Source organism: Ctenopharyngodon idella, chromosome 22 (genome assembly GCF_019924925.1).
Source record: "Ctenopharyngodon idella isolate HZGC_01 chromosome 22, HZGC01, whole genome shotgun sequence".
NCBI lineage: Eukaryota > Metazoa > Chordata > Actinopteri > Cypriniformes > Xenocyprididae > Ctenopharyngodon > Ctenopharyngodon idella.
In genome coordinates this window covers 13,813,503-13,824,614 of record NC_067241.1, presented here as the reverse complement: position 1 = coordinate 13,824,614, position 11,112 = coordinate 13,813,503, and the positions used below count along the sequence as shown (strand labels likewise).

The 11,112-nt window shown below is 34.0% G+C and overlaps 1 protein-coding gene across 1 annotated transcript; it reads left to right on the top strand.

Moving 5' to 3' along the window:
- Nucleotides 1-6,032: 6,032 nt before the first annotated feature.
- Nucleotides 6,033-10,668, top strand: iyd (iodotyrosine deiodinase). The gene is made up of 5 exons (XM_051879511.1): nt 6,033-6,259; nt 7,975-8,175; nt 8,298-8,457; nt 9,964-10,120; nt 10,226-10,668. The coding sequence occupies exons 1-5, from the start codon at nt 6,076-6,078 to the stop codon at nt 10,406-10,408; spliced, it is 885 nt and encodes a 294-aa protein (XP_051735471.1). The 5' UTR covers nt 6,033-6,075; the 3' UTR covers nt 10,409-10,668.
- The last annotated feature ends 444 nt before the right edge of the window (nt 10,669-11,112 follow it).

Genomic DNA, 11,112 nt, shown 5'->3' with positions numbered 1-11,112 from the left:
AGAGAGGAAACAGAGACACATGGTTGTATTATTTAACTGGAAAATGTTTACTTTTTATTGCTAAATTTCCAAGAAATTATATTTTCCCACCTCAGCTTCAAAGTAACAGAGATGTTACCACCAAAGACATTGGATATTGTTGGTTTAGTGCTAAGCAAATATGATTATGATGATTATAATATATGATGATACATGTATGATTATATATGTATAAATATGATTAAATACATATCAGCAATATTCATATTTTAAGATATGTCAGTGCAAGTTGCTTTCAGTTAAAGCAGCTCAAGCATGCATTATAGTCTTGAACTAGGCTTGAGCCTTGTCTGTGAAACCAGGCATAGGTGTGTTTGAATTGAAGTGGTGCTGCGCAGACCGATTGGTGTATGGCATCAAAGTACCGCAGCAATTAGAGAACAGACCGGTCTGTGCAGTGCCGCTTACAGAAACACACTGCAAATACTCACAACACAACCAAAAACAGAAACGAGCTGCAAATACTCATAATGCAATCAAATACAGAAACGGCCTGCAAAAACTCACAACGCAACCAAATACAGAAACGCACTGCAAATACTCACAACACAACCAAATACAGAAACGAGCTGCAAATACTGACAATGCAGACAAATACAGAAACGCACTGCAAATACTCACAACACAACAAAATACAAAAGCTACAAATACTCAGAACGCAACCAAATAAAGAAACAAGCTGCAAAAATACTCACAACACAACCAAATACAGAAACACGTTGCAAATACTCACAACACAACCAAATACAGAAACAAGTTGCAAATACTCACAACACAACCAAATACAGAAACAAGCTGCAAAAATACTCACAACACAACCAAATACAGAAACACGTTGCAAATACTCACAATGCAACCAAATACAGAAATAAGCTACAAATACTCACAACACAACCAAATACAGAAACAAGCTGCAAAAATACTCACAATGCAACCAAATACAGAAACAAGCTGCAAAAATACTCACAATGCAACCAAATACAGAAACACGCTGCAAATACTCACAACGTAACCAAATACAGAAACAAGTTGCAAATACTCACAACGCAACCAAATACAGAAATAAGCTACAAATACTCACAACGCAACAAAATACAGAAACACACCGCAAATACTCACAACGCAACCAAATACAGAAATGAGATACAAATACTCACAGCACAACAAAATACAGAAACACACCACAAATACTCACAACACAACCAAATACAGAAACAAGTTGCAAATACTCACAACGCAACCAAATACAAAAATGAGCTACAAATACTCACAATGCAACCAAATACAGAAACATGCTGCAAATAGCACAGACCACAACGGAAATGTTACAAGGGGACCACAACAAGTAACGAACCTGGCTGGGACATGCTTATTGTTCAATGTACTCGTCAGTGGTGTTGACGATGACCTGAAAGGTGAGTTTTTTTGGGGGTTTTTTAACATTCTGATTGTATTTGCCATTGTCAGTATTTGCAGCGTGTTTCTATATTTGGTTGCGTTGTGAGTATTTGCAGCACCTGTGTCGTCAAACTGATGAAGATGTTTTCTTAATTTGCTGGTATTTTTTGCTTCAGTTGCAGCGGCGCACGTTGAGCTCTCTCAGGACACATCTTCTATTTGAGAAATTGGTGCATTCTGGGATAAAAAAAAAAAAAAAATTGAATAGATAATGTGTGAACAATAACCGCAAACTCTAATCATGTTTTATTTTTGAAGAAAATCTTACTCGCAGTGGCCAATAGATTTTGAGCAGCAGAGGCAGATTTGTGTTTTTATTAGTTAATGTTTGACTTGCCCAGCACTGACCCAGATCTGTGGAGAAACCCCGGGTCTGAAAGCTCTTCAGGAACGTACATTCAATCACACTGCTGTCACGTGACCGTGACGGCCTGCGTGTGTATGGTGTGAGTGTACTATAATTGGTTTATTTCACTCCAGTAAACACAGTCTGTCTCTAGAGACATGTAAGTACTGGAATACCTCTAGTGCTATCAGAGCCACTGCTGCAGACTCCATTCACTTTATAGCCATTACAGCAGCCTTCAGTTCACTACTGCTACTATTATTAGACTACCACTATGATAAAATTCTTATGTTCCATTACTACTATTCCAGCTAAAAGGGAATGTTTCCAAAACTTTGACTAACTGTTCTTCCAGAAACGTTAAAATAATGTTATCTGGTCTTTAATAATGTTCTCAATTTCATTTGTTTCTGAAATTATCTTCATCTAGCATTTTTTTTTAAATGTTACTAATCATTTCAGAATGTTCACAGAACCTTCAAAAGTAACATTACCATAATGTTTGCAGAATGGTAAAATGGAATGTTCCCTTAACATTCACATAAACAAGATTTTTATTAAAAAACTAAGATTTCATATTTTTTTTAACTAAGATTTCAGTATCAGCAGCACAATAACATGACTCTAAAGTGGCAATGAAAAGTACCTTGTATCAACTTTAGGGGATTAAATTTAGCCATAATAGTCATATAGATCAATTAGCAAAGCCACACTGAATAACTGCAATTCATCTCTGACTTTTAACTTGCAAAGAAGTTCATGCCAGAGAATGATCATAAATTTCATGGACAACAGAGAGTGCATTAAGAAGGTTTCTTGCATTTCACTGATCATTTAAAATATTTCAAGACATTTATAATATGAAAAGGGTGTTCTCCACCACTCTTTCTTTCTTCTTGGCTTCAGTCAGGTTGCAAATTCCTCTGCTAGAGTGATACTGAGATCGGAAAGCATGAAATGGTTGTGATATGGACGTGTGATGCTGAAATTTGACTGAGCAGAAATTCGTCTCCCCTTTCAAACAGGACTGAGAGTTAGACACGCTTGTTATCCTCACACTGAAATGCAATTATCACAAATGAGTTTCTGAGATCTTCTAAACAGCATCACAGCATGACTGTGTTCAGGACTGAATCAGTAAACATTCAAACTAACAACATGTTTTGACTTCTCATTGTGCTTTGCATAAAGATTGATTGTATTTCAAATGTATATTTTAGATCTTTATTTTAAAGGGGTGTTTGATTATGATTTCACTTTTTTAACTTTAGTTATTGTGTAATGTTGCTGTTTGAGCATAAACAACATCTGCAAAGTTACAACGCTTAAAGTTCAATGCAAAGGGAGATATTTTCTTTTACAGAAATTGCTTTTTAAGGACTACAACAAACGGCCGGTAGGGACTACAACTAGCTTATTCCCGGGTTGGTGACATCACTAACCCCAAAATTTACATAAACCCCGCCCCCGAGAACATGCAACAAAGAGGGTGAGGCCATGTTGGGCTGCTTTAGAGAAGAGGAAGAGTTGTTGTAGTAGAGTGTTGTTGCCATGCCGTCATTTTACGGCAGACTGCTTCACAAATGAGGGTCAATTCAACACTGGATTTGCACAAAAGATTAACATGACGGCACATGTTAGTCGATGAGTTGAATCAACTCCACAGCAACTACATAAATTTATCCACTAACCATTCAGAAACGTCCAGTTTCATTCTAAAAGTTGTAACTTCTTCCTGAGTCTCTCCATCAGTGTCCGACTCCGGTTTGAACAATGTAAGGCTGAACAATCGCCATTTTGGCTGCGTGAGATTCTCCAGCTTTGTTGTTGTTGAGCAACTGAAGCGTGAGCTGTTAAAGCTCCGCCCTCTTCTGAAAGGGGGCCGGGAGCAGCAGCTCATTTGCATTTAAAGGGACACACACAAAAACGGTGTTTTTGCTCACACCCAAATAGGGCAAATTTGACAAGCTATAATAAATTACATCTTGTAAAAGGGGCATTAGGTCCCCTTCAAAATGTCTCTCATATTCACACTAAAAAGGCTTCAATTTATCAAATAATTGTAATTAATTCACTAGTAAGTCACAGGGTCTCAAATAGCACTGTTTCCTGAGAATAACACATAAGTTATCATATCTGATTGTGGTTTAATGGGCAGTTCTCCATGTGGGTTTAATGACATACACTGATCTGTTTATATAGGTCGGCTATGCTGTTCAGGGTTAGTGTACTCACAGATGCTACTGTAAAGAAGATTAACAGCTCTTAAAAACACACAAGTAAACATGTGCCTTTGTGTGTGTGTGTGTGTGTGTGTTTGTGTAGAGGAAGAATACTATTCCAGACAAAGTCAAGGCAGGGCATTTTGCCATCTGTTTTGATTATGTCACGTCTGTGAGGAAAACACTTTACAGTGACGCAAATGAGGTGATTTCCATAATGAAAACAACAACAGAACATCTACTACAAAATGACCTTTGTATACCCTTTAAATTACCATCAATGGTGTATGCAAAAATGAAATCCTAATTAAGCCTTCATATCACTAATTGCTAAATCAGAACAGAAGTTTTCTTTTGTCTCCAACGGGAAACTGTAGTCACTATGGCAACAGTGCAGTAATGACATCATTTTCATTTTGTGGTATGAAAAGAACCAACCTTTGACTTGTGTTATTTATTTTTAATCTGATATTATGATTGATATCATTAGATTAACTTGGAGCTCATCATTCAAATGTGAATACATTATAATATCATGGTGAGGGAGAAAGATTTTCAATTAAATTAATAAATTTCATGTCAGCAGTGCTGTGGCTTGGATATTTTGCTTGTTTGTGTCTGCTGAAAAATAGCTGCTGTTTAGCATGTACGTCTAAAAATGAAATATGCACTGAAACAACTAATAATTCTGTCTGTGTGTAATTTGCTTTACAGCATATTGTTTAGGTCCCACTTTCCTGGGAAATATGCATTCATAAGAAAAAAATATTTGTTTGTTAATGTTGATGCTGAGCATGTTTTAAGAGGATTTAAATGAGAAACATTTCAATATTTCCCCCAAATTTCAGTATAGGCCAGATTTTCTTTTTTTCACAGATAGACACTCAAACATACATAGAGATAATAACAGCAGCAGCAGCAACAACACAATAATAATAATAATAATAATAATAATAATAGGCCTATTAATAATAATAATCCATGGCTACATAAGTAATATCAATAATATTTCATTATAAATAAATGAATATTATATTTTCTTATTTGTTTAATCTATCCTAGATACAGCTAGGCCTATATTTATAGGCTATAAGCAGTATCAAATGAACAAGAGTGCTGATCCGCGCTGATATCAAAAAACCTCACGATTTACTCAGCGTCATATTGCTTTTATACAACAGTTCAATTAATACATTTATATTAAAGGTACACTATGTAACTTTTGACGGTGTAGCGGTTAGTAAATAAAACTGAATGCTTTTTGCGGAAGAACATTGTAGCCGGAGCTACTTCTCTCCGTTTACGCCAGGCTACTCCGCAGCGGATGTCGTGGAGCTCTGTCTAAAATAGTCCGCGCTTTGTTCGGCCAACGAAAATATTTCCAAAAGATGTCACAGCGGAATCGACTGTCGCGCGTATTAATCATTTCAAGACAGGTGGTGATTCGTTCCTGATTGAATCAACGTGTTTGAATCAAACGAATCGTTTGAGTGAATGATTCAACGATTCATTCATAAAGACGTCACTTGGCCTGCGTCTCAATGTGCATACTGTCCATCCTAAATAGTATGTGACATTAGTAATATTCAATAGCCTACTATTTAGGGCGGATAGGGTGGATAGTGTGCACACTAGGATGCAGGGTTGTTCGTTCCTGACTGAATCAAATCGTTTAAATAAATGATTCCATGACTCATTTATAGACGGTCACTTTTCGCCACCTACTGACGAATCGATGTAACGGGCAGTCACTAACCCTAATATAAACAATAAAAACGCATTGCTTATTATTATACTCTTAAATAATGTTATAATTATTATAACTAGTACAGATATATTATATGGATGTTAACAGAATGTTATAACGAGACTTAGATTGCATATTTATATTAGAGATAACTGCGGTATTGTGTTCCCTTGAAGCTGTTTGAATATTAACAGAAGAAAGTGAGTCCCTCCCCTTTCACTGAACTTTAGTGAAATTCCTCAAGACTCACTCGTTGGTTCACCATGGCGGTGTTTTCGACTCTTACTCCGGTCTTCGTGGCGGTTTTGTGCGTGATTATCGGATTTCTCTTCAAAAACTCCCTGAGGAGAGAGACCAGATCAAAGCAGAAGCGTTCAGGTGAGACAGCCAGACCATGGGTGGACGAGGATCTGCAGGACGACACAGAAATCAGCAGGAAACACAACGGTACTGTACTGTATAGCCCATCACACTATTAATATATTACATTACAGTAATAATAAAGTAGTAAGTGAGAGGAACTTGACCTTATCTCTTAGTTTTACACCCATTGTTCAGTCTATAAAAGCACTAATACTTATAATAATATTACTAATAATAATATATGATGTAAACATTTAAATAAATAAGTAAATAAAGCAGCAAATAAATCGATTTTTTTTTTTACATTAGCATTAGTATAGTGTATCAGAATCATAATACAGTGTATTACATATTTTCCAATTTATAATTCAAATTAATGTATATATATTTAATTATACTGGCCATGCCTCCAAACATTTGCAAAACCCATCATGGATATAAATAAATAGACCATATAAGAAAGTACACCAGTATTTAAACAATAAAGCACATGATTACTGCAATGAACAAAAAATTAATTACTGGATAGTAGAAGTAATAGTAGCACTGGAAGTACTTGAAGCAGTCTGGATGGTTAGAGACAAGAGTGGAAAGCAAACATGGCTTTTATGTGAAGATGCCTTTTAAGAGGGAAGTCGAGCGCAATGATGCAGAACTTTTGAAGAGATCTCAAAGTTTGGACAGAGCTAGGACAGAGTTTGGAACCGAATGCAAAGGTTCAAGTCCAAAAAAAGATGTTGCAACATCCTTGATTACAGCCCATTTTCAAAAATGTTTCTTGTGCTTCAATGTTTGTTCCACAATTAAGTGCACTGTTTATATGCAATATGTGGTCACACTTTAGTTTGGGGAACACATTCACTATTAACTATGAATTTTGCTTCAGTAATGAAAATTTGTAAGGTAGTGGTTGTTGTAGTGGTTAAGTTTAGGTATTGGGTAGGATTAAAGGATTAGTTCACTCCAGAATGAATTTTTCCTGATCATTTTCTCACCCCCATGTCATCCAAGATGTTTATATCTTTCTTTCTTCAGTCGAAAAGAAATGAAGGTTTTTGAGGAAAACATTCCAGGATTTTTCTCCATATAGTGGACTTCACTGGGGTTCAACGGGTTGAAGGTCCAAATTGCAGTTTCAGTGCAGCTTCAAAGAGCTCTACATGATCCCAGACGAGGAATAAGGGTCTTATCTAGCGAAACGATCAGTAATGATAAAATACTGTAATAAAAATAAAAAATTATATAATTTTAACCACAAATGCTCATATTGCACTGCTCTGCGATGCGCCACGCATTACGTAATCACATTGGAAAGGTCACGCGTGACTTGCGTATTGCACTGAAACTGACATTTAGACCTTCAAACTGTTGGTCCCTGTTGAAGTCCACTATATGGAGAAAAATCCTGGAATGTTTTACTCAAAAACCTTCATTTCTTTTTGACTGAAGAAAGAAAGACATAAACATCTTGGATGACATTGGGGTGAGTAAATTATCAGGAAATTTTATTTCTGAAGTGAACTAATCCTTTAAGGGATATAGAATATGGTCATGCAGAATAAGACATTATAGTACTAATAAACAGCCAATATGCTAGTAATATTCAAACTAATAATCAACTAGTTAATAGTGAGAATTGGTCCTCAAACTAAAGTGTTACCGAATATTTTATTTTTCATAATTGCATATATGACAGTTTCAAAACAAAAGACAGAGAATTAAAGACATGAGACTGCCATGATGTGAATTTGTGTTTCTTTTTATTGACATTGTTGACTAAATCTTTTGTCTTTGCACAGAGGATGATGATGATTGGCTTGACACAACAGAGGAAGAAAACTTGCCCTATATCCCGTACACTCCAGCTCAGTACTCTGCTGCCGAGATGCTGGAGCGCTCGGAGAAGTTTTACTCGCTCATGAATCTGAGACGGTCTGTCCGCTTCATCAGCCCAGAACCGGTACCGAAAGAAGTGATCGACAATGTCATACGCACTGCAGGTAATGTAATCGCCATGATGTCATGGGTTGAATTTGACCAGTTTCTTGTCTGTTTTGGCAGAGGTAGCAACAAACCATTTGTTTCCATCATTCATTCACTCTCTGTTGTGTGTGTGTGTAAGGCACTGCACCCAGTGGAGCTCACACTGAGCCCTGGACGTTTGTGGTGGTGTCTGATGCTGATGTCAAACACAAGATCAGAGAGATTGTGGAGGAAGAGGAGGAGATCAACTACAAGCAGAGGATGGGAGACAAGTGGGTCCATGACCTGAAGAGACTGAGGTGTGTTTCAAACAGACAAGAGGCTTCAAAAATAAATTATTTACATATAGTTTTATGCTTAATGTTTAATAGTTTTATTATTACTGTACTATACTATTTTGTATTATAATTTTATATAACAATTACAGACACATAATAATGATAATAATAAAATAATATGTTGATAATCTCATTTAGCTATGATATTAGTGCCCCCTTGTGTTTACCTTTTTTTTTTTTTTACCATGGTTAACATTGTTTCAAACAGTTAAGAGGTCACATAAAACAACAATAAATAATAATAATAATAAAAATATATTATTATTATTGTTGTTGTTGTTGTTATTATATACAGTATACAGTCATTTATTAATAATATAAGAAATAATATTTTCTATATATTTAATATAATACTATAATGATATTCAAATTTAAATAATATTTATGTGATTCCATGTAATATAATAATAATAATTACATATGTTATTATTATTATTATTATTACTATTGTTGTAATACTATAAACAGAGGTTTAATAATAATTTTTATAAGAATTATTGTTATTATTATTATTATTATTATCGTAATTGTTGTAATACTATACACAGTAATATTATAACAATATTTATTAAAAATAATAATATGTATAATACTATAATAATTCACATTCAAGTATTATTTTATAATCCTGTACACTATAATATAATAATAATAATAATAATAATAATTAAATATGTTATTATTATTGTCATACTATACACAGAGATTTAATAATAATATTTATAAGAATTGTTGTTGTTGTTATTATTATTATTATTGTTATCGTAATTGTTGTAATACTATACACTAATATAATAACAATATTTATTAAAAATAATAATATTTATAATGCTATAAAAAAATCACATTTAAATATTATTTTATAATACTATACACTGTAATATAATAAATATGTTGTTATTATTATTGTAATACTATACACAGAGATTTAATAATATTTATAAGAATTATTGTTATTATTCTTTTTTGTTATTGTTGTAATACTACACAGTACTATAATAACAATAGTTATTAGAAATAATAATATTTATAATACTATAATAATTCACATTTGTAATTAATACTACACTGTAATATAATAATACTAATAATAATATTAGTTATTATTATTATTGTTTTTGTTGTAATGCTATAGAAGTGATAATATTTATAATAGTATGCACTGTAATATAATATAATATTATTATTATTATTATTATTATTATTATACAGTGTGTAGTATTCTAAATATGATTTATTATTGGGATTTTTACAGATAAATATATGTAATATATTTTATCATAATTATAATTATTACACAATGTTTTAATAAACTCCTGTAGCTATGATACTGGAGCCCCCTTGTGGTCAGTTTCTACCATACTAGTTCTAGTACTATAATTTTATCTCAAGATTTCATATGACTATAGAATTCACTAAATAACACTAAAGATCGCATTTACAAACAAGTAAGCCTCTCTTTCACAGGACAAACTGGGTGAAGGAGTATTTGGATGTGGCTCCGTATCTGATTCTAGTGTTTAAGCAGACATATGGAGTTCTGCCCAATGGCAAGAAAAAGACTCACTATTACAATGAAATCAGCGTGTCGATTTCCTGTGGGATTCTACTGGCCGCCCTGCAGGTGAGACTCATCAAACATTTGTTTATAAAACATTTGTGGACCTTTGAATTTGAATGAAATGTAATATTCCATTGTTCACTCTTTGTTTACATTTGGTTGTGTTAGAATGTTGGGCTGGTTACCGTGACGACCACTCCTCTGAACTGCGGTCCACAGCTCAGGTCCCTCCTCCAGCGACCAGCCAATGAGAAGCTTCTAATTTTGCTTCCTGTTGGCTACCCTGCTTCTGACGCCAAAGTGCCTGACCTCAAACGCAAGGACCTCAGTGACATAATGGTGACTGTGTGACACTATCAACAAGCACCAGCTGTTGGAAGCCATGATAAGACCAAATTTACAGACCTGTTTTAAATTTATGATTATGTTCTTTGTAATAGAAATGAGTTATGGCAAATTAGACCATGTTCTCATATCACTGCTTTGTTTTTATGATACCTTACCATAAAGGGATGTTACAGTAATAGTACACATTAGAATACTTTTATTGAATCTGCTGTGATCTATGCAAAACATTAAATAAATGACATGTTTGTATTTTGCAATGCTAATGCTCTTCTACACCTTACTCCTGCACTGACATCTGAAAAGGGGCTAAATGTTTATTTTAAACTGGTTGTAAAACAATGCAATCTGTATTGCTAAGATAATTTTGCAATAATCATCTCTAAATTACAGTTCACCATGGGGTTTTTACTGTAACAAAGTATAGTGTTAAAGGTGAAGTGTGTCGTTTATTACATTGGCTTGAGAAAGCCAACATACTGTTGTGCTATTTAATATTCTTCTTTTTATTTTTATTTTTTAAATTTAAAAACATGCAACATGCTGATTCATGCTAAGAACACAATAAAACATGCTAATTTGTGCTAGCAATGTGCTAAAACATGTTAGAAATGTGTTAAAACATGCTAATTCATGCTAGCGATGTGCTAAAGCTAAAACATGCTAGCATTATGCTTATTCACGCTAGCAATGTGCTAATTCATGTTAGC

Coding starts and splice junctions, on each gene's coding strand:
- iyd (XM_051879511.1), top strand. CDS start 6,076: ATGGCGGTGTTTTCGACTCTTACTCCGGTCTTCGTGGCGGTTTTGTGC. Junction 6,260..7,974: donor AATCAGCAGGAAACACAACG/GTACTGTACTGT, acceptor GTCTTTGCACAG/AGGATGATGATGATTGGCTT. Junction 8,458..9,963: donor CATGACCTGAAGAGACTGAG/GTGTGTTTCAAA, acceptor TCTCTTTCACAG/GACAAACTGGGTGAAGGAGT.